General features: G+C 48.5%; 1 protein-coding gene across 2 annotated transcripts in view; it reads right to left on the reverse strand.

Annotated features, from left to right (window-relative positions):
- The window catches only part of Ptpre (protein tyrosine phosphatase receptor type E), a 142,948-nt gene extending 124,314 nt beyond the window's left edge, over positions 1 to 18,634 (reverse strand). The window contains exon 1 of one of the 2 annotated variants that reach the window (XM_057777850.1): positions 18,323 to 18,634. In XM_057777850.1, the coding sequence (XP_057633833.1) occupies positions 18,323 to 18,375 (53 nt within the window). In that variant the 5' untranslated portion in view covers positions 18,376 to 18,634. The remainder of the gene's footprint in view (positions 1 to 18,322) is intronic. The other variant, XM_057777853.1, reaches the window with a different exon arrangement.
- Positions 18,635 to 23,887: the final 5,253 nt, after the last annotated feature.

The raw sequence follows: 23,887 nt of genomic DNA on the forward strand, positions 1-23,887 counted from the left end.
CTTTTCAAAAATCTTAGTTATTGGGTGGGGGTGGGGTGGTGGTAAAGGCACTTGCTGCCAGGACTGGTGATAACCTGAATTTGATTCTTAGAACCCACATGGTAAAGAAGAAAACCAGCTCCGGTAAGTCATCTTCTGACCTCCACACATTTACACACACATACGTGCGTGTGCACACACACACACATATACACACCACCACCACCACCACAACTCTATATAAGTGAATACTATGTTTTGATGTAACATCATCAACACAACCCCAATTTGCCAAACATTGTGGTTTCTAAAATACTACTCGGAAGGGATACGTGTATTCTGAGTGACCTCCTCCAAGTTCCTGCCCACAACAAGACACTCGCTCTCTGATCAGTCTGCATGGCAGCTAGGTTCAGGGTGACAGACAGAATCCTGCCTAACCTAGAACAGAACAGTATATCTGTCATGCTGCCAGTAGATAGAGCAGAAGCACTGACGATGTGAAAAAGAGGAAATGGGTTTGGGTACTGGAAATGTTCCCACAGGTAGAGGGCTGGATCAAGGCAAACTGGTGCCCGTGCGTGCATTTTAAAACAGCCAAAGGACCACTGAATCCGCTCCTCGTTTCCCCTTGCTCTTTCCCACTCAGGAATTTTAAGCCGCAAGGAAACAGACACAGGCCTGTCGATAGCCAAGATTTACTGAAAGAGGGTGCAGGCTTGGAACCAGGGCCCGGAAGACGGCTAGATAAACAAATCACGACTCAGCAACTAAAGGGATGTGAAGGTTTGCTCAGATGCGCGTGAGATAGCTTGGACAGATAAGTGACAGAAAGCAAACAGTGAAGCTTGAAGGGCTGTGAATCACTCACATCAATCGGCTCTGGAGCGTGCCTGAACTGGACAAATCGGAAGGCTGTCACAGGCGCAGGAGACAAAGACGAGCGAGAGTCAATCAGGTGGAGGCCACTCCAAGCCAGCCTTCTCCAGCAGGTTTGAAAGGGGCACCCATTATCTTAGCCAAACTCTCTGTGCTTAACGTCTAAACGCAGTGTAAACCACGGAGAAAGCCATGTGAAAAGGAGGTTTTAGATCAGCATAGGCAACTGTGGCAGACGACCAGGAGACCACTGCAGCGCACTGGGGGAAGAGAGATTATTTCCCTCTTAAAAGTTTAATCAATGCAGAAAGCAACTCACTCTCTGCTTGCCCTGCAGTCAGTCACCTGCATTCGGAGAGAGATGACTGAGGCGGCCCACCCCCAAGCGTGATAGTCTGTGTTTTCCTCCAGCACGTGTTTAATTGCAAGATGTAAATAGCTCTGAAACATGGTCATGATGACAAAAAAACGGAACAAACGCTGCGTGGGACCTCAGGCTGTCCCTGCAATGCCTTTCCATCAGTGTTGACTTCCTGTCTCTCAAGACAGCCTGTTTTGGGGGCCACTGAATCTGACATTGATTCCTAGGAGTACAACTCTCGGTTCCAACTTACTGAGCTTCTAACAGTCCGCTCTGCTATGCATCAAATGGGCTGGTCTCACATGCATTTTAATAAATATAAGAAACGGCAACTATGACATTGGATAATCCATTGGTCCCCTGGTGGGTAGGGGCGCCTATGAGTATGTTCCGGTCATTTTGAAATGTCCGTCTCCAGAAAACACTAGCCAGTATTTCATCTAATGCCAGCTTGTGACAACTGTCTGTAAAGGTGCCAGAGAACAAAACACAAAATGAGACTCATCAAGAAATATGCTGCAGGGCTCCCAAGCCGCCACTTCCTTAAATAGGTATGAGACTGTGGGCTTCCTCTACTGTATGGTCTGGCATGGTCACTTGTGGCCCCAGAGTTCCCCCTTCTCCCCCTACCCCTCTCATTATTCCTTTCTTTCTCTCTCCCTCTCTCAACCTTCCCCCTCCTCCCTTCCCTCTCCTCCCTGCTTCCTTGGACAATGACCGAAGCCTCCCAGCCAAGGTCACTGTCTAGTCCTTCAAGTTCTAGCCTGCCTTTTGTGGTAGCCTGGGGACTATTCCAGACCCACAGAGTCTGTGTGGTTAGTCCCCCGTGGTAAGATCACAGCATCTCAAACTCTCAGCCGCATCCTCTCCCGGGAAAGGTGAATGCAATTCCAAGAGAGAAAAAGATTTCTATTTCTGCTACATATGATTGGAGGGTTCTGAAGAGAAGAAAAAGGACTGTTCGAATGTGTCTGACCGTGTGTAAGAGCTGCCTCTTCCTCATTCCTGGGTGCCTATGCTTAGTTCCTAATGGAACTCATATTTAAACGGCTTTGTAGGTAACTGAGTAAAATAAACCGGAACCCTTTAAAAATTGTTGTTAACAACCCCTACTCTCTTCCCAGGGGCACTTACTCACCAGGGAAAAGAAAAGGAAAGCAATTTTTTTCCTGTCTCTCAGCATGGACTACAGCAAACTGATTCTGTGCACTTGAGTTCCTTACTGTGAACGAAAAGAAGAAATGCAAAGCTTCCTTATTCTGCCTTGAGAAAAATTGCTTCACAGAGTCCTAATCTTTAAAAGAAAAATGATTGAAGAGTATTTGTTCTCTGAAAGGATTAGCTCCTTTACAGCACGGTTATCTGCCACCTCTAAAGGGTGTGTCATGTCAGTGCATATAAGGCGCTATGCAATATAATATATATAATATATATATTATATATAATATACCCTAGCAGAGGCTAGAGCGCAGCTGGAAGAACACTGGAGCTCAGAGCAGAGCAGACACGGGGAGGCATTCTCTTCTGTGGGCAGTGCTCAGCAGCCTGAACTCCCCTCCAGTTTCAGGAAGAGATCTCCACCTGTACCATGGGTGATGCAAAATGCTCACTTCCCAGACGAGGGGTCTCCCTGTCCTCTTGGATCCTCCATGAGCCTGACATCCGAGCAGGTGACACAAGACATATGCTCTACCCTAGCAGACATGAAGGTCCCGGGAGGCTCTACGATTATTTCAAGAATGACATGATAAAGGTCTGCTGGCCTCAGAGGCTGAGGACTACAGGCCACATCCTTATTAGAAGCTGCCTGTGGCCTGACCTTGACCGAAGTAGGAACTTCTGGTTTCTTGAACTCCTGCTCACTCTCTGAGCTTTGTTCTCCAGCTTCAATGTTGATTCTGAGAACTTTCCAGCAGCCTTGTCGAGTTTCTGTTCTCACTGAGTTAACCAAAGTCACACTTGGCCATGTGTTGCCAGTGTTTAACATAAGGAGTCCTGGTCAATATCTGTTCTTTGGAAAGGGTCTGGCTGTGCTTTCACGCAAGAATATGGCTAACTTGAGTCACCATGAACATATCATAGAAATGGCAGGACATGACTTAAGAGACTAGATCCAAAAGACATGGTGGTTTCTTCTTGCTTTCTTGTGGATCCTGTTCTCTGAGAGGAAGGTAGCTGTTCATTATTGTCTTGGTTAGATTTCCTTTGTTGCAATAAAACATGATGACCAAAGTCAACTTGAGGAGGAAAGGGTCTATTTTAACTTACAGTTTATAGTCCATTGTGAAAGGAAGCCAGGGCAGGAACTCAAGGCAAGACCCTGGAGACAGGAACTGAAGAAAGACCATGGGGAAATACTGCTTACTGGCTTGTTCCTCATGGCTTGCTCAGTCTGCTTTCTTTTTTAAAAATTATTATTTTTTTATTGATTTTATTGAGCTCTACGTTTTTCTCCGCTTCCTGCCACTCCCCTCCCCTTCAACCCTCTCCCAAGGTCCCCATGCTCCCAATTTACTCAGGAGATCATGTCTTTTTCCACTTCCCATGTAGATTAGATCTATGCATGCCTTCTTAGGGTCCTCATTGTTGTCTAGGTTCTCTGAGATTGTGATTTGTAGACTTTTTTCTTTGCTTTATGTTTAAAAACCACTTATGAGTGTGTACATATGATAATTGTCTTTCTGGATCTGAGTTACATTACCTAATACGATGTTTTCTAGCTCCATCCATTTGCCTGCAAATTTCAAGATGTTGTTAGTTTTTTCTGCTGTGTTGTGCTCCATTGTGTAAATGCACCACATTTTCCTTATCCATTCTTCAGTTGAGGTCAGCCTGCTTTCTTATACTACCCAGGACTACCCACCCAAGGGCGGTACCTCACTCAGTGATCTAGGCCCTCCCACATCAACCATTAATCAAGAAAATGCCCTACATACTTTCCATAGGCAACTTGATAAGAGGAATTTTTCTCAATCGAGGGTCCTCTTCCAGATGACGCTAGCTGTGTCAAGTTGATAAAGACTAACAACCAGAACAGTCATCAAGACCTAGAGTGGTTCTGCAAGTTTGACTCCATGCAGGGGTCCAATAAGGGTTCCTGTGCATAGCCAACAGCAACTAAGATCACTAGGTTTGGCATTAAATACCTTTTGGGTTGAATGAGAATGGCCCTCATGGACTCATATGTTTGAATGCTTAGTCCCTAGCTGGTAGACATTTTAGGAAGGATTAAGAAGTGTCGCCTTATTGGAGGAAGTATGTCACTTGAGACTTCCAAAGCCAGGCACAATCTTTCTTTCTACATCATGCTTGTGGATTAGATATAAGAGCTCAGCTACTGCTCCAGCAATATGCCTGCCTGCCTGCTCCCATGCTTCCTACCATGATGGACTAACTTTCTAAAACTGGAAGTAGGCCCCAATTAAATGCTTTCTTTGGTAAGTTTTCTTGTTCTTGGTATCTCTTCAGAGCATTTGAATAGTGACTAAGACACATTTTTCCCCACTGAGCTATCCTCCTGAGCCTCCCCTTCATGTTTGGGAGAAAGGGTCTCTCACTAAACCTGGACCTTTCCAATTAGGCTAGACAAACTGGAACAAGACTCAGAGGTCAGAGGTCATCCCAGCTCTGGGGTTACAGACACATGTCACCATGCCTGGCTACTTACATGGGTGACAGGGATTTGAACTGAGGTCCCCAAGCTTGCAGAGCAAGCACCTTAGCCACTGGGCCTCTCTCTAGCCCTTATCCCCTGTCTCACTATCATCTTACTCTCCTTCCCCAGCCTCCTTACTGAAAACAGCCATGTCCATAGCCCTATAACCATCTCCACAGATCAGATAAACAAAGCCGAAAGGCTGTCCTCACATGCTCTTTTAATTTGTACAGAGGTTCACTTTCCCTGAGACATCTTCAGCCTGACACCGTGGCTAATTTTATTTTCATGCATCTTGACACAGTGTTTAAATGCCACCCGAAAGTGCCTTGTGCTCATTATGGGTGTTTTCCAGTGTAACCTTTCTACAAGGACGTCCCCACCTAGAACCAGACCCCACACTGTACCAACCCTAACATGACGGCTGGATACATTTTGATCCTGTGGGGGCTCACCAGAAATCGGGCATTGGGAAACAAAGGCAAGGGACTGGGATCCCTGCTGAATGTTAACCTCAAATTCCAGGCTGAACTGAGATCCTGGCAGAGAAACTGAAACGTAAGTTGTGTATGATATGGGCCCTCTGTGAAAGGCAGATGGAGGGACTGGGGACATGGCTCAGGAGAGTGTTTGCCACACAAGTACGGGGACCTGAGCGTCAGCCACAGATCATATTTAACAATCCAGGAGTGGTGGACTATGCTTATAAAGCTTATAAAGCTGGAGAGGAGACAACAAGAGGATCCTGGGACTTCGCTGGCCAGCCAGCCTGGCCAAAGCAGGGAATTGTGGGCCAACTGAGACATCTTGTCTTAAAAAAGAAAAAAAAAATCTGAGGTTGTGCTCTGACCTCCACATGCGCCCATGCTCGAGCACACACACACACACACACACACACACACACACACACACACACACACAGAGTATCTAACACAAAGGTTACTTTGATAAGATTTTTCTCAAAGCAAAACCCTCTATGAATCCCTCAAACTAATTTAAAGTGATTTTCAGGTCAGGAGCTGATTAGCAAAGCATTCTGTCACAGGAATTCCCCAGGACTCGTAGCAGTGAGAGCTAAAGACAGCCAGACAGCCATGCCCTTGCACTGTGCTCCTAGGTGGTGCCCAGTTCCTGGAAGGTCACCGCTGTGCCCTCCTCATAGGGTGCGGCCATCCCTGACACTGAACAACACACAACACAAAGAAAACATCAGGCATTTGGGGGCTTTAGCTATTACTCATGGCCAAAGAATGGCATGCCATTCTATGCGGGCTCAAGGACCCACTCTCCAGGCCTCTCTGCCCTGGGGCAGGAATGTGGAAGGGAAAAGCCACCAAAGGCTCTAGGCAGCCACAGCTGCCCATGGAGCTGCGGCTCTAGGTCAGCACATTCACTTGGCCAACTCCAGTGTCCTCAGCCAGAGGCTAAGCAGCCCTGGCTGCGAGGTTCTGAGTGGAACAAACAGAGCTGGCACAGTGCGGGGTGTGGGTGGGGAAGGGAGCCAGGGCAAGTGGCTATGGGGGAACCCACCCCCTGAGAGGCGTTGTCTGTGATGCTGGCACCTGCCTGGGCCTGGTGCTTTGGTCTCCTTTACAGAGTGAGGAAACACTGAGCAGGAATACGGCTCTCCCGCAGCAAACTGGAGCTCTTTAAAAGCAAACCCAGGACAGTCTTATCGTGTATGGCAGAGGTGGTCTAGGGCAGAGTTGGGGCAACTGCCTAACCAAACTGGCAAAAATAGATGATGGCCCCTAACAAGCACCGTAACTTGAGCAACACCTGGAAAAAGAAACCAGGGCTTCTGGAAAGAGAGGTCTTCAGGTCCATGTGGATAGCCCAGGGCCTCAGCATAGCCAAGTGTGTGTCCCAGACCCCTTCCCACAGGGGTTGCAAAGCATGGCGGAGCTCCACAGGGTTAGGAATAGGCCTTCATGGCATCCCAGAGGGAAGACAGATGTGGGAGCTGGATGTGAGGGGTCCTGTCATCTGCTCTCATCCCACCGCTACGGTTTGAGTACAGCCCCTAAAGGTTTTCCTATGTATGAACCACATGGTTTGAATGGGGCCGATTCCATCCCCAACTCCAAGGAGAACACGTGAACTCAAGGCTAGAAAAGTATCGGTTAGCCAGCCCTGCACGTAGAGGAAATTTAGAAAAAGACCCACCGTCCCAACATGGCCTTTCAGAGCAAGGAAACGCTCAGTGGGGTGTCAGTCAGTGTAGATTCAATTGACTGTTGGGATACACGATCTCCTTCTATAGGGCGGTCCGGATGAGAGTCTGCTGGAGACACTTTGTGGCACCAATGGTTGCGGTGAGAGACACAGGGATGGCACTCTCTGGGCCTGGACCCTGCTGTTCCTGAGCCCTCAGCTCCCTCAGCCAGTGAGTGAGCCTGATCATGACCTTGAGGGAACTCTGTTATATTTCATCTCTCACGTGCCTTGGTGTTCTGACACAAAGCTGGCGACAGACTCTGGCTCTAATTGGAGAGATGAGACTGTTGGACAAACCTCTCAAATGCCTGACAATCAAAGCAAAGGTTTGTGCAGAAAGCGTGGTTCTTACTGTGTTAGGACAGCTGAAGAAGGTGACTGAGAAGATAAAGGGTGTCAGTCTTTCCTTTTCTATTTGAAGACAATCACTTTCTGGGCCGGTTCTTCACTGTGCAGGGTGAGGTCTAATGCAGGTGTGCACGGGGGCCCTTCCCCTTCCCGCAGGTGAAGTGAATCCCACACATCCCCGCTGAGGCCCCAAGAGAGAAGAAGGCTGCCTGCTATTCTCAGGGACAGACCTCCCCATATGGTACTCTGTGCTGGCTCTCCCTTAGGTTAGAGTTAGGGTTCATTCCTATGCTCCCCCAGATTCTAACCTTGGTAGTGTATGGGGGCCATGACTGTTCGCACTTGCCCATATGGACAGTTACATCTCTACCAGCTCCCTGGGAACCTGGCTTTGAAGATGAAGAAAGGAACCAACAGACTGAGCCTTAAGTGAGACCCTAGCAGTCTCCACCGAGAGGCGGAATCACAAGCCAGTCCCTCTTTGCAGTGGGGTCTGGGCCTCTTCTCAGGGAGTCTCTGGTTTTAACCAGTTCCTCCTCTGTCAATGTATTTTCTAAGCCCCTTACATTTGAACATTTTACCTAACATCATTCTAGCAAGGAGCTCAGAGCTGTCATCCCTAGCATGGCTACCCTCTCCACCTGCCAGATTAAAACCCAGCTTAGTAAATTGAGCCTTCCTGCTCCAGCTTCCAAGATCCCAAGCCACCAAGGAAAGGACACTAACTTTCAGGCATTAACAATCCTTGCTATCCTGAACACAAAAAAGAAGCTGAGGCTAAGCACAGTAGCCAGAATCCATGTCATTGATCTTTGCCCAGCACAATCCCATCCATTCATGCTGTGCATTTGAATAAAACAAACAATAAATCATTTGCTAAACAAAGCACACCGTGCATGAGACACATCCCCGGGCTACTGCTGAGACTCCTCCTGCAAGCAGTTTACAGGGTGGCTTATTGAGGCCCAGCAGAGCAGACAAGAGGGTGACTACAGAGAAGGAGACAGCAGCACCTGGCCTTCAGGTCCTGCTCAAGGATGGACCTCGGTTTTGCTCAGCAGCTACAGGGCTTCAGGCTCAGGAAGGGGGAATGAAGGATCAGTCCATCCAGCTCAGAATGAGAAAGAGACGCTGAACCCCTGATCCCTGAAGAGAGTCTTGGGGCTCCAGGTAAGGCTTACTTTCCTTAACTGCCTACTGACAGGCCCCATCTCTAACCAGGAAGATGAAGCCCATTGCATTCTCAGCCGAGGAAGGCAGGAGGTGACTTCAGCTGTTGGCAAACAGAAAGATTCACACAGAAAAAATCTATTTCTGGTGATGGTAAAACACACAAGGGAAGTCGCTGAAAAAATAACTAGAATGGAGTGGTTCTTTTTTTCTCTTTGTATTTGGTAAAAAAAAAAATGCCTTTTCAGGATTGCTTCATCAACATGCGGTATGTTCAAACTCATAGGCACAGACACCCGGCCATGTCTGTGTTTCATACCTAGACACTGCCCTATGTGGTTGGGCAGGTACCCGGGTCAGGATGGACTGGCAGAAGGAGAACTGAAACTTAGTCTAGTGACTTTGCTGCTGACCACCATGACTTTGGACCAGGAGCCATCCAGAGAGCTTCCCTTCTGCAGATAGACAACAGGCGGTCAATGCCTGCAGTTCGCTGTCCAGTCAGTTCTTCACTCTTGGGAAACAGACACTCAACACTCCACGGGTCAAACCTCACCTGGGGGCTCCTTCCTTGCTCTTGCTGGGATTGTGTCCTTTCCTCAACCTGCAAGGTGAGATCAGCCAGGGCATTGTGAGCGTTGGGACACTCTCATGGCCTTGGCTTTGAAAACATTCCCCGTCTTCAAGCCTTTTCCCAAGGTCTCATTCCTCCCTCTTCCAGAACTTGCATGGTTTCTACATTGATTTCCCCCAAATTCAATGGAAACTTAAAATGTGGGCTCCTGGATAGGCTGAGGTCCTTGGATGAAAGTCATGGACTCCAGGACAAATGAAAACGTAAGCTTTGTCTCCCAAGGAGGTCAAGGTTTTCCACTAGCAACCATATAAGCCCAGTCATAGAAGCTTTGGTTGTGGGAACAGGTGACACTCCGACCCTAGGGAGCACATATCTCTGATGTGACAGGTTTTGCTGAGCTGTAAGAAGATGAACAGCTTAGCACAGAGAGGCAGTTTTCTGTAAAAGGCTCTTTGTTTTTATTGGACAGAATTACCCCTACCCAAGAGAGTCAAGGGCTCACACTGTGCACCCCACATTCCCCACAGCCTGGCCTCACCCTTGGCCTTTGAGCCAGCATCTGCTCCAGAAACACCTGGTCACCCCAGCCAGAAACTCTGGGCCTTGGTTCTTGGAGTACCTCTTGACCGATGTGATAAAATAGCCTAAGAACACCCTGAGGTCTCAGTTTCCCCACACTAACCTCTGCTCGGGGTCACACCATAGCCAGATCATTCCTTTGTCTCCAGCCATGTCACAAGCATGGACCACCACACTCAGCATTTAAAGCCATGCAGACCAGTGCTTTATCTACTGAGCCATCAACCTAGCTCCAAACTCACGGGTTTCATGATGAAGACGAGGTCACTCAAGACTCTCAAACCTATGAAAGCGGTCCATAAACATTTTTTTTCCTACAGATGGAATCGGCAGCATGCTGCAGAATCCCCAAGGGGGTCACTGGTTCCTCAGGCAGCTCCAAACACTCAGCTGGTACCCCCGTGAATGCTGAGCCCCAAAGCACCGTGTTTCCTATGCCTTCCTCACTGACCCTTCTCCAGCTGCAGCTAGACACCTGCTGTTCCCCAGGCAGGAGAAACCACTTCCCACTGCTGGGCAAGCGTACAGAAGCCTCTCTGTCTGAACTATTTCAGTCCTGTAGACTGCCAAGAAAACATCCACACCCAAGCCTGTTCTCCGTAATGAAGCCCTTCCAGTTCCCACCGCACAAGCCCATTCTACCTGCTCTGCCCCACCTCTGCATCTGATCACCCGCAGCCCTCCCTCCCTCGGGATGGTAGCTTCTGTGCCACTGTGGACCTGGGGCATCCAGAGGGCAGGCACGGTCATAACTTCAGTGTTAAGCACAGAGTGCGTATCATCTAAGTGTTCGATAGAGATTTAAGCGTTCCATTTGCCTCTTTTTGCAGGCTCTCAAACGCTGCTAGTATTTGGGGAAAACCCAGAAAGACCTTTGAAATATTTCTAGCTTGCTAAGAACAGGCCTAACTCGGCTCAACATAGAGCAAAATTATTAAATTTCCCACTCTTGTACTTTTGTGCCCAAGTCGGGGCTTTGCTCAAAGAAATTTAAATGAGCAGGAAGGCTGATAACACCACCACAGAGGACCGCTGTGTTGAAGCCCGCTGTGTGGGCAAAGAGAAATGTATTGAATCACGGATGCACTTGGTTGAGAGCCACTAGGAGCTCAGCAAAGAACGCTAAGTCAACAGCAGCTGGAAGGTAAGGACAAAGTCACGGGTGCATCTCACAGCAGCCCCCATCCATCACTTCAGTGCCTGCTGCCCATGAAGGCTGCTTTCAGGTCCCCCAAAACCACTTGCCGAGGACTGGGCTCAGGCACGAGGATTCCTTCAACTTGTAACAGTGCAGGATGATGTGGCTGGAAACCAAGGAGGTCTTTTTGTTGTTGTTATTGTTTTCGTTTTTTATCAGTGAACTTCATAGTACACGCAGGACTGGTGGAGGAGTTTTGTTTATCTGTGAAGCTAAATGTTTTGTTCTCTTTGAGAGAACATTTGTAAGCTTTATATTCATTAAAAAATAAAAAGTACCCTAAAGCAACAATTCCCTGGCCCAGACTGAGTTTATGTATATCCTTGAATGCATCAGAAAGGACATATACTTTCTGGCTGCTTATTAATTTACACTGACTGCTTCCTCTGTAACTGGGAAAGAACTTGTACTTCAGAGAACCAAAGTGTTTGGGCCTGAATTCTATGGCTGACGCAACCATGTGCCACCATGTTTTCTAAACTGTCTCAAGTCGGGCCTGATTCTTATCTTCTGCTTGGGTGTGTCCAAGATAGAAGACTCCACATCCCCACTTGAAAGGACATGTGCAGATTGTGGTCCTCCTGGCTAGCGGGAGTGGGAGACAGAAGTGTGGTCCTCTGAGACCACACTCCTTCATCGCCTAGCTCAATTACTTCCCTCTTTCTCTTTCTTCTCCCTCAGTCCCTCCTGGCTCCTCCCTGTTTGTAGATGATTAGGGTGGAGGGCGATTGCAGAGGAACTTGGATAAGAAGTACTCTCAGTTAGACTCAAGCCTCCTTCGCCCCAGGAGTCCTCATGAGTCCCTAGGGAACCTGGAAAGCAGTCCAGGGCATTCTGTAGGAGGGGGCACTTCATCCATAAAAGAAGCTAGAGGCTTTCCCGCTTCTAAAGATCCATTCCTTTCCCCCTCAAATCAACTAGCCTGTGGCCCGCAGTGTGCTCTGGAACACGTGACTGATATAAAGCTGCTAGAGCCAGGCTAGTTGTGAGAAACTGTGCCACAAGAAAAAAAAAACTGACCACTGGTGTCCTCCAACCTGATCAGAGCCCTTGCCTTGTCTGCTTCCAGGTGCCCTCCTCCACCCACAGGGACATGGGCTGCCTCCAAGATGCAATGATCAGCATCCTCGAAGGAGACATGGTCCTCCCTATGGGTGGAAACCCACCTGTTAGGAAATCTCAATGTCAGAACTAAAAGCTGGTTCCTGTGGTAGGGATTTTAGACAGACAGGAGGGAAACCTTCAGGCGGGGCATCAAATCGTGCAGAGAGGAGTGTGTCTGGCTCTGAGACTGGTTGGTCTTTTTAAACTGGAGAAGAAAGGAAGGTCAAAACTGTCAGGCTTCACAAGGTACCTGTGGCGGACAGGACTGCCTCCCTCCCAGCCCCCACTGGGGGGGGGGATGTCTTACTCCCCACACAGCACTTGGACCTACTGGCCTTGAGTCAAGGTCAGGGCCTTGTGTGCACAGAGCACACAGTCCCCAAAGCAAACTGATTAGAGACTGGCTGGAGAGACACAGCTTGGAAACTCCAGGTCCTTGGAGCGGGAGACAAAATAACATGCCACAGTCTGAAGGCCACTTATCATAATAAACTGCAATCAAGCATCCATAAACAAGAATCCAAAAATCTAGTTGAGAGGAGAAAAAAAAAAACGGAACTAATTTTCTCCCGAGTACAAATGGTGACTAATGTCCAGCTGGAAGCATTCAAATAGATCCAAATCCTAACAAAAATTATGTCTGTTTCTCGACTAGAAACCCAACACCTGCCCCGAGGACAACATGACAGAGTGTTGGATGTGCTCAAGACCTTGGTTCAAGGGCCAAGGCTTCTTCTGCAAGCGTAAACCAAGTCTCTGCTGTGCCCTCTGCCACACCAGAACCTTCATACCCATGTCCATTTTCTATTCTAAAGACTGGAATCACAGGGCTGTGAAGATGGCTCAGTAGGTGCTTGCCCTGTAAGCACAATTACCTGAGTTCGTATCTCCAGACCCATGTAAAGCCAACTGTGGTAGCATGTACCTGTAACCTTAGCACTGGGAGAGAGAGACAAGAGCATCCTTGAGCTCACTAGCCTGTCAGTCTAGACAAAACAGTGAGCTCCAGGCCACTGAGAGGACTTGGTTCAGTAATTAAAATGGGAGAGGTCTGGAGAGATGACTCAGTGGTTAAGAGTACTTGCTACTCTTGTAGAGTCCTGGGTTCAGTTCCCAGCACCCACTTGGCAGCTTACAACACCTTTAACTCCAGTTCCAGGCAATCTGACCCAGTGGGCATCAGTCACTTACGTGGTACACATACACCAAACATGTGGACAAAATACTCATATATGGATATAAAATCAATAAGTATCTTTAACAAGAGGATGGAGAAAGGACACCAGACATCAACCTCTGACCTCTACAAGTGCATGTGGGGGTGTATGGGGTAGGGAGGGGAGAAAAAAGAACCACACCTACTCAGGATCACACCGAGGACCACATCCTTCTGACCCCACCATTCCAATTCAAATTGCTAGACCTGAACCTGAGTTTGTGCCATCTCCCCTGGGAAACAAAGACATGTCTGTTCTATTTGTGGCTATGTTCCAAGCAGGGTGACACGGCTGGACAGCCCTCTGTACCTGGCCTCCTACACCCTACCTGCACAGACTCATTCATGCACCACCAGCTCCGTTCCCTTGGCCGGTGCATTCCTGCACTTCACAGCCAAACCATGCTGAGTCCCAGGCATCCTGTAACAGTCTGGCCTTCCTGAGGCAGATTCAGAATCACACATGAGCTACAGGAGCTCAAGGCCGAGCTGTGATCCCCACACTGGACCTTCTAGGGGATCAGAGTCTGTGCTGCCCACACCCAGACCAGAGGCCCAAACAAACTATCCAGCCAACACTCCTCTCTTCACCCCAAACTACTAACACCCAGACACCTGACTACAGCATGGTATACTACCAGCCCAGCTAAGGATCAATTTTCAATTCAGTTTTGTTCCTGTTGATGGAGAGTCTATCTGTTTGGGGGAGGAAAAAAAAGGAACTCCCTTTTGTTATTAATACTTGATACCAATTCCATGACAAACTAGATTAAATGTGTTCTTAGCTGCGTTTAAAAGAGATCTCAAAACAGATGACCATTCTTTAAAAATACTTTATCTGGCCCCTCCTTCATTGGGAATCAATATAAAAGGATATATTCATTTGTTTTACTGAATTACATTGCTAAGGGTTTTTATTTCATAAGCTTCACCAAGCCCTTTGAAGCATTTATTTATGTAGCTGGAAGAAAGGGACCCACATTTCTGGCAGGGAGCCAGGTGCAGTGAGTACAGAGGCTGTGAACCACATCAAAAGTCCCTGCACGGCACACCTGGATGGGGTGAACCCCAACTGGCGAGATTTGGGAAACAACAGCAGGAACAGAGAAAAGAGAAGGAGGCTGGCCGGGTGGGTAATTCCCAAAGGAGAACTCTCCCAGCCACCATCTGCAGCTCTGGGAGAAATAGAAACATTTTATAAACCTATCTCCTTAGGTGTGGTTTATAAATCCCAACCATCTGGGGGGCAGGTGGAATCTGATTAGAGCTGCACAAGCCAGGAAAGGTTCATAGCTACCCCAGAGGTGCCCCAGAGTTGCCCCCTCAGCTTCCCTGTTCTTTGGGGAAAAGAATTAAGCTCAGAGGGTGTTGGGGGCCATGCACAGCTTCAAGGTTTTATGTTATGATTGCAAGACTGACTTTATGCCCTGATTCCACGTGCTTCATTCTGGGCTACACTGCCTCTTGGTGCTGGGGGGTTACCTCATTTCTACCTGGCTTCACACCTGGCATGGTTTAATTCAGGCCACAAACCCAGGCTAATGTCCATAGCAAATTGTGTTTTTGCCTCTAGGATCACTAACACAGGAGTCAATGGTGCGTGTTGAAGAATGGATTCCCTTCTGGTGCACAGGTATGTGGAAGCATTGAGATTAAGTACCTAATTCATGCAAACTTCACATGGTCATCCAGCTCATCGTGCAAAAATTTAAGCTGCCTAGTGTGTCATGTCATATTGATTTGAACTAGTCCACAAAGTAAGACTATACCTACTAATACGGATTTTGTTCATTCAAATCTTCGTGCACATGTGTGTATGGGGGTGGTGCACATACATGTGATGTATGTGAAGGCCAGAGGACAACCTTTAGTGTCGTTTCTCAAATACCACCTGCTGATTCTGAAGCAGGGTCTCTCATTAGCCTAAAGCTCACCAAATAGGCTAGACTACCCGACCTGGGAATACAAGCCTCAGAGCTGGGAATACAAGTGTGCCGCGCCACACCTGGCCCATTTTATGTATGTTCTTGGGCTCGAACTCAGGTCCTCTTGTTTGTAAGGCAAACACTTTTCCCACTGAGTCTGTCCGACACTGGTTTTTAACACATATGATGTATATAGCATTAGGTATTTCAGGAAAACATATCTAGCTTCCTGGGTGAGGACCACATGCTTCCTAGTTTTTATGTATCCTCTGCTGCCACCTCCATACCCCTGCAAAGTTAAGACGGGCAGTCCACTCCTGCGGAATGAGCAGCGTGATCTGAACTTGAGCCATTTTACCAAGGTCACACCAGAGACAGGATTTGAATACAAGTCTGAACCCAAAGTCCACGGTCTCAGAGGCACACTCCTTATTGGAGAAGCTGAACTGTTGAAACGAATCAATGGAAATCTAAAATAGATGAGAACAAGTAATTTACAATAGGGCCAAGTGTCCTTCCATAGAATCAACAAGAAAGGAGATTACTTCAGCACAGAAGGTCTAAGGAGGTTTGGGGGAGGCTAAGACACTTGGGCAAAGTGAGCTGGAGGCTGAACAGGCTCCATGTCTTGTAGCAGGTGGCCTTCAAGGGAGACTAGGCCACAGCTCCATTTGCTAGGAGGGAGCAAACCAAAGATGACCTACATTGCACAGGACTCTCTCAAGTGACACTCAGGTGTTGAAGAGGCCCAGCTCTCCCCTAGCATCTACATTCACTTCTCTTTTGGAGCAGAGCCTCCCCAGGTGTGACTCAAACAGAATAAACGAGAAAATGTTTCAGGGAGGGCAGGGAATGCATGCAGCTCTTGTTCCCTTCCTGCTCCCAAACCTGCCTCCTTGGGAGGTCCTCTAGGGTCTCTTCAGCTCAGCATCCCCTCAGGAACTGGCCCTGCCAGCCCCCATATGGACTGTTCTCCCCTCTCCATGAGCCAATGCACGTCAGTATATGTTGCAGCAGACACTAGTGAAACAGAGATGCTTGTGCACACAAGCACACACGCTCCAGAGACTGAACTCACAGCACCGTGCTAACATAAGACCCAGCTCACACCCCTTTCCAAAGCAGAAAGGAAGCTAGTGTGTTTAGAAGGATGAAAAAAGCATTGGGGGAAATTAGGGGGTCACAAAGTAACACCTTTGACTTGGAACATGACACCCCAAGAGAAAGTATCAGGTGTACTGAAGAGGGTGCCTCGGCCTATAAATTTGCCTCTGACCAACAAGAAGGGGTGGTTTCAATAAATGAATGGCCTCCATGGCGGAGACCTGAGGAACAATGCCGAGCTTAATTTGACCAACTGAAACGACTGATTCATGACCCTTCCCATACCTCCCTGAACTTCCTCAGGGCTAAAAGAACTGCACGCAGGAATGCCTGGGGCTGAAGAGATCACTTCCAGGACAGAGTTCCAAATCTTCCTCCAGGCTTCCTCAGAGGTAAATAGAACTGCTGACCCAGGAGTCCTGCTGCTCCAATTGTACCTCCACAGCAGGAACAAATGAGTTTTCAGCCTGGGAAGCTATGACCTGCTCTGTTCTCACCTTGTGACCCTACAGGGTCTCCAGGAAGCTTCCGAGCACAGCACCTCCCTCACTGACCTTCAGGGCTGCTTTGCCTGAGGGGTTCTGGATCATCCAATCTAGTTTATCCAGTGACCTGGCCTTTCACTGAGACAAACAGCTACCAACATCCAAACCAGAAAACTGTTGGGCTGTGTTGAGGGGATCACAGACAACATTAACTCTGAGAAACTAGGACCTGAGCCCCCAGGTGGCATTCAGGAGGCCAGGGCCTGGCTTCAGGTTCCTCTACCTGACAGTGTGGGCCTCCACTTTAGGCAAACCAACACCTGGTCTTTTGTTTCCCGGGCCCTTGAACTTGCACTGGGAAACCCCATCATCCATCTATTCTCAAAAAAGAGTTCTGTCCACTTTTTCCATATCCTGAAAGCCAAGGGACCCTGGCGAGCACCAGCAACCCACTGTTTCACACACACACACCCTTGGTTTAGTGCCCCAGTTTTAGAAAGACACTCACACCTCCTTCATCCCCTAACTTCACTTAATTAAGCACTGATTTTTAAGTTGTAGGGAGAAAAAGATAAACATTGTTGGAAAGATGCCTGGGCACCTTGGGTCACAAGTCTCTTCTGTACAAGGATGTTACTGACTGAACAAAGACAGCAGTTTCTAGAACACATGAGCACCATTTGCTGATCTTCCTTCAAACTCCGTGACACAGTCAAGCCCACCCATTTCTTTCCTTCAGTTTCTGAGGTTCCAACACTCAGAGAGTCGTTGTAACTCAATATAAACCAATAATGTGATTCTGCAGGCACCATGGTCTAACCTCTCTAGAAAAATACTTTATGCCTGGAAGGAATTTAGGTCAAGTTCAGTCCTTAGTCCTTGGGCTTGGCTGTGCCTCATCACTCGTCTCCCAGCTTTCCCCAGATGGTCCTGGGAAGCACCAAGATGGGTACCGCTGACCTTTGGCTCCAGGACCTCTTCAAGGCACGGCTGTAATTCCCGAAGTGAGACCTGGGCTACCTGCAGGTTTCCTCACCGTGACCCTGAATCCCCAAGTGACTGGGCCCCAGCATCCCCAGCATCCCCGCAGCGCCCCTGCTGCGCTGGGAGTTGGCGCAACTGGAGTCACTTTCTGGAAATGCTCCAGTCTCAAGCCCTGGGTACTCAGCCCCTAACACACCGGTTGGCACCCCCTCCCGTTTCCACGGCGTTCACACACGCTGGGTCACTGTCACCCTCACACGGTCGCCACCCACAGACACACGCCCTCCGCTTAGCTATTCACCAAGAAGAGCTGCTGAGGTGACAGCCAAGTTGGGACTGCGCCTCGGGCAGGTGACCGGGGTCGCAGGCTCTCCAGTCGTCCGCATCCCGCACACTAAAAGAGTGGCAAGGACCTGACTCGGACGCAACACGACCCGTTTCTCCCACGGCAGTGGCCCAGACTGTCCCTGTCTGTTCAAGGTGCACGGGGTGCACGGCCACCTCGGTACTCAATGTCACCAGCCCACACCGCGCCACTTACCTCCCAGGGACTGGTGCTGTCGCGCCTATCGCGCCGCCGCGGCGACTCCGCATCTCCCGGGCGCCCGCCCGCTGCGCTCCGCTCCCGGGCTCCTGGGCGCCCGCTGTTCCCGCCGGTGCGAGGGAGGGTCGTGCGGACGCGCGGGGGCAGCGAGGTCCCCGCGCCGCTGGCGAGTTCTCCCGTAGCCAGCAGCCCACAGCCCGCAGCCCCACAGCCCGCAGTCCTCCAGAGGAGCAGGAAATCTGGCCGGGTCCGGCCGCCTCCAGCGCAGGGCTAGGTCTCCGGCTCTGGCTCCTGCTCCACGGCGGGGGCGGGGCCCCGGCGCTGCGAGGGGCGACGGCGACGCCTGGTGCCTGGCTCTGGGAGCGCACCGCGGGCTCCCGCCCTCCTGGGGCTGTGGCCTCTACACTCGTAGGACGCAGGCGCGTGCGCTCTCTGTGGCGCCCCTTTCCTGGCCCTCTGACGGACACAAGGTACCGTGGAGGGTGCCAAAGGGTGATGACACTCAGACCAACCGGAAAAAAACTCAGGGTCCCTTCCTGTTCATGTTTAGCCTTGGTCCTGGACACCAGGAAGTAGCCTGCCTGCTGAACTGGGATGCACTTTGCGTCTTACAACTGGTAAAGCTGGGCTGGGGCATCTGATAACAAGCCTGCTTCAGAGAAGTTGGCAGAACTGGGAAATGTCCCAAACACTCCCTCCCAGAAAAGAGTGTGCGGGCGCCCCATGGTGGGTGTTGGAGGGTGTACAATTAGTAAGAAATGTCTAACAAAATTAAACACAGTGGAACAGCGCACAGTACAGGGACCGGCTCTGCTTATTTGGGGACTTATTTCTTAGTGGTTTCGCTTGGACTAGAAAGGGAACTGCCAACTTGACACAACCTAGGATTGAGTCTCAAGGGGGAATAATCTATACCTGGTTAAGTTGTTAGCATGTCTGTAGGTGGTTGTTTTGATTGCTAGTTGATAAAGGAAATTTCAGCCCAATGTGGGGCAGCGCCATTCCTTGGGACAGGGATTGCGGGTTCAGGAGCATTAGAGAGCAAGCTTATGACAGTAGACAAGAAAGGATGTGTTTATTCTCTTTGCTCTTGACTTTGGATGTATGGCAAGAAAGAGGTGTGTAGGGGTGGTTATTGCTGCTAGAGTTCAGAGCCAAGCTGGCTTACAGGGTGACAGTTTCAAAGAGCCAGCAATCAATGCTTTACTCAGCTGGGGTCTGTTTGGGACAGAGCTGTAGATGGAAAGCCCGAAGAGCTGGGGAACCCTCCTGAGTGATAAGAAGGATCTTCCCTTTCCATAGTGCGGAAACACGAGCTCATCCTCCCTTCTCTTCCCACACACCTGTCCCCGAGGAGCTAAGGGTTTGTCCTTCATTCCTGCCTCACTCACTCCTTCTCCTGAGGGGGCTTCTCCAGAGTCGTAACACCACCCGTGCGCACATCACTCAGAAGCCAGACACCGGCAAGCTACTTCTAGCATCTTCTGCCAGTTTAGCCCCAGCCCTTGCTCTTGGTTTCTCGACTCTGCCTCTAATCCATCTCTGAATCTAACTCCTGCTTAGCACCTCTGTGCACATTGAATACAGTCCCCGTCTCCCTCTCTGTGCTTGCCTCCACTAGGACAGCACTGCCCTCTGATTTCAGACTCCCTGCTTAACCCCCCCTCCCTACCTTGAGTAATATCCTGACAGCCAGTGCCTAAGCCCCTGTTCATCTAGTGCAACCATGGGGCTCCTCTTTCTCAAAACTTGCGAAAAGGCTCTTCCTGCTTGGACCCCTCCCTTCTTGCTATTTTTCTACCAATCACCTTTCCAAAGGCCTCATACCCTTCTTCTCTCGCAAGCCCTCATCATTGGCATCACTTACTGAATTGAATCTCAGTTTGTTTGTTGTTTTGTTTTGAGACAAGCTCTTACTGTGTAACTCTGGCCGACCTAGAACTCGCTCTGTAGAACAGGCTGATTTCCAACTCACAGAGATCCTCCCACCTCTGCCTCCTGAGTGCTGAGATTAAAGGCATGCAGCACCACTGCCCAGCGCTGTTTGCTCTTTTGGTGTCTGTCTTTGCTCTCTTCCTCTGCTCCAGGCCTGAAAGTGCCATCAGCCCAGGCTGTGCTTGTCTCTACCCTGCAACACAAGACACACCCAGTAGCCAGAACACACAGTGGACATGAGGAGTGTCAGAGCAAAGGAGGACAGGTCCCAGCAGGCAGCAGCAGGCAGCAGCAGGCAGCCTTGTTACCTGCCCAGTGCCCAGTGGGGTAGGTAGCTCCCTCCTGAGTGTGCACACAGGGAACAGTCCAGGTTGGGCGTAGCCAATGACATCACCTAGCTCTGGACTTGATGGCCATTAGAGCTGTAGGGCCCAGCTAATGTGAGAGCTGGTGACTATGACAATGGTTTCAAAGCCCTGATAAGCTTGTTAGCACTGCAGGGGTGGGGAGGCAGAGTCTGTTAGCCACCAAGAGGAGAGCGTGTCGCCTTAGTCAGACATCTGCTGTTGGAACGTGACAGCCTTGAGAACAGGATGAGGAGGCAGATGGCTCTTCTCTCCCAGTACGATCTGCCCTGTTGGACCCCAAATGTTATTCTAGGAATTAAGCGGTATTCCTTCACATCTTCTGACGTCTACAGACGTCCTGTCATTCAGACACATGCTATCCTTCATTATCTCTGCTCCTCATTTGAGCTCATGGCTCCTATTAGAATCAGCTAATTCTTTCCCCTTATCCTAGACTATGATACCTCTCCACCGCATGCCATCCCAATTGCCTTGTCACTCTGTCTTTTAGTACCTGAGCCATAGTCCCCCGGTAGCCAAAGACTCCTTTGCCTTGTTGAGCCCCTCTGAGGCCTTCCATGTACCCTTCTACGTCATAAGTTCTCCTTCATATCTGGATGTGCCATTTTTCCTTTGGGACACAGTGCCATCCAGGCAGGAGCCCCAGAACTGTATCGTCACCAGACCATGTGTTCTGTCTTCCATTACACTCAAGGACTTGACCACTGGGCTTCCCCTCAGTAGCTGTCTTAGTTAAGGTTTCCATTGCTGTGAAGAGATACCATAGCATGGCTACTCTTATAAAGGAAAATATTTAATTGGGGTTAGCTTACAGTTTTAGAGGTTCAGTCCATTATCATCATGGCAAGGAACATGGTGGAGTGCAGGCAGACATGGTGCTGGAGAAGGAGCTGTAAGTTCTATATCTTGATCTACAGGCAACAGGAAGTGAACTGTCTACCATGCTGAGCACACTTCTTCTAACCACACCTACTCTAATAAGACCATACATCCTAATAGTGCCAATCTCCATAGGACCAGCATTCAAACACATGAATCCAAAGGCATCGTATCTATCCAAATCAGCACATTCTATTCCCTGGCTCCCATAGGCTTGTAACCATAACAACGCAAAGTGCATTTAGTCCAACTTTAAAAGTCCTCATAGTCTATCACAGTCTCAACAATGTTTAAAGTCCAATGTTCAAAGTCTCTTCTGAGATTTATGCAGTCTCTTAACTGTGGTCTGCTATAAAATGAAAATATAAATAGCATATCACATACTTCCAACATATAATGGCACAAGATATTTATTACCATTCCAAAACAGGGTGAGGAAATACTGGACCAAAACAAGACCAAAACCCAGCTAGGCAAACTTCAAACTCTGCATCTCCACGTCTGATACGAAAATGTTTTTCAGATCTCCAACTCCTTTCATCTTTGTTGACTGCAACACATTTCTATGTCTTAAGCTGCTTCCACTCCCAGTTAACAGGTATCCCATGACTCTGGCATCTCCAGCATCTCCAGCATCTTGGGGTTTCCAAGGCAATCCAGGCTTCACCTTCACAGCTTCACACAATAGCCTCTCTAAGCGTCCACTCATGGAAAGCCCTGACATATGCCTGATTTTCCAAACTTTCCTTAGTGATAGAGGAAGATTCCATAACCTCTTTCTTCTGTTGTTGACTCTAAAGCTGGAACCACAACACCAACACTGCCAAGTTCTGCTGCTTTCTGGGCATGGAATACAGTCCTTTGTTCAATTCTATCTTCATCAGTTTTCTGTTTCTGATGGTTTCTTTCACTGCTGAAGCTTGGCTATTCTGGAACTTGTTCTGTAGACCAAGCTGGCCTCAAACTCAGTGATCTGTCAGCCTCTGCCTTCTGAATGCTGGCATTAAAGGTGTACACCACCACAGCAAAGCTTTTCTTTAATTCCTTTCCACTGTTGAAAACTTATCTGGGTTGGATCTAGGTGGTGACTCTGAGGTCAATACTCTTTTCTTTACATTTCTTAATCTGTTTATCTCCTTGAACACAGGACTTAGCTCAAATTGTACATTTTGCATTTTTCCTTGGTCAGCTTTCTCCTTCTTTAGAGTTTCCACTAATATCCACAAGACAAGCTGTCTGGAAATTTCTTCTGCCAATGGAATCAATCCAAATCTTTTCACTTTCATTTCAGGCTGACTCTTCAGACCAGGGCACAAAACAACAGCATTCTTCACCACAGGATCACCAGAACTATCTCTAAGCAACATACTAAAATTCTTCCCCTCTGTAGTCTCTTGAGCCAGGCCCCCACAGTTCATCAAATCACACTCAGCACCACTGTCTCCCATTGTCCTATTAGTGTGGCCCATTAAGCAGCTCCCAAAGTATTCAGCTGCTTTTCAAATGCACAGTTCCAAGGCCCATATTCCTTCAAACAAAAGCATGGTTAAACCTATCACAGCAATACCCAAGTCCAACTTCTGTCTTAGGATTTCTATTGCTGTGAAGAGACACAATGACCAAGTTAACTCTTATAAAGGAAAACGTTTAATTGGGTGTCTTGCTTCAAGTTCAGAGGTTTAGTCCATTATCATCATGGTAGCATACATGGCAGACATGGTGCTGGAGAAGGAGATGAGGATTCTTTCATTTTGACCCACAGGCAACAGGAAGTGGCCTGAGACACTGGGTGTGATTTGAACATATATAAGACCTCAAAGTCCACCCTCACAATGACACTCCAACCAGGTCATACCTATTCCAACAAGGCCACACCTCCTAATAGAGCCACTCCATATAGGCCAACCATTCAAACTCATGAGTCCACGGGAGTCATACCTATTCAAACCATCTCAGTAATTAAAAAAAAAATTATTTTTATGATTTAAAGAAATTGTATGGTTTTTTTTTTTTGGATTTTTCGAGACAGGGTTTCTCTGTAGCTTTTGAAGAAATTGTATGTTTATGTGTAAGTTATATGCACTTGATTATAGGTACCCGTGGAGTCTAGAAAGGTGTGTTGGGTCACTTGGAGTTAGAGTTGCAGGCAGTTGTGACCTACCCCATGTGGGTATTTGAAACAGAACTCAGGTCCTCTGCAAGAATAACAAGAACTCTTAACCACTGAACCATTTCTCTAGCCCTGCAGTAACATTTTTCTTGACACAGGGTCTCCTGTAACCCAGGATGACTTCAAATTAAATATATAGCCAAGGATGGTTTTGAACTCCTGATCCTGCTGGAGTATAGCCATGTGCCACCATGTCTGGCTTTATGTAGT

Source organism: Chionomys nivalis, chromosome 8 (assembly GCF_950005125.1).
Source record: "Chionomys nivalis chromosome 8, mChiNiv1.1, whole genome shotgun sequence".
Classification (NCBI taxonomy): domain Eukaryota; kingdom Metazoa; phylum Chordata; class Mammalia; order Rodentia; family Cricetidae; genus Chionomys; species Chionomys nivalis.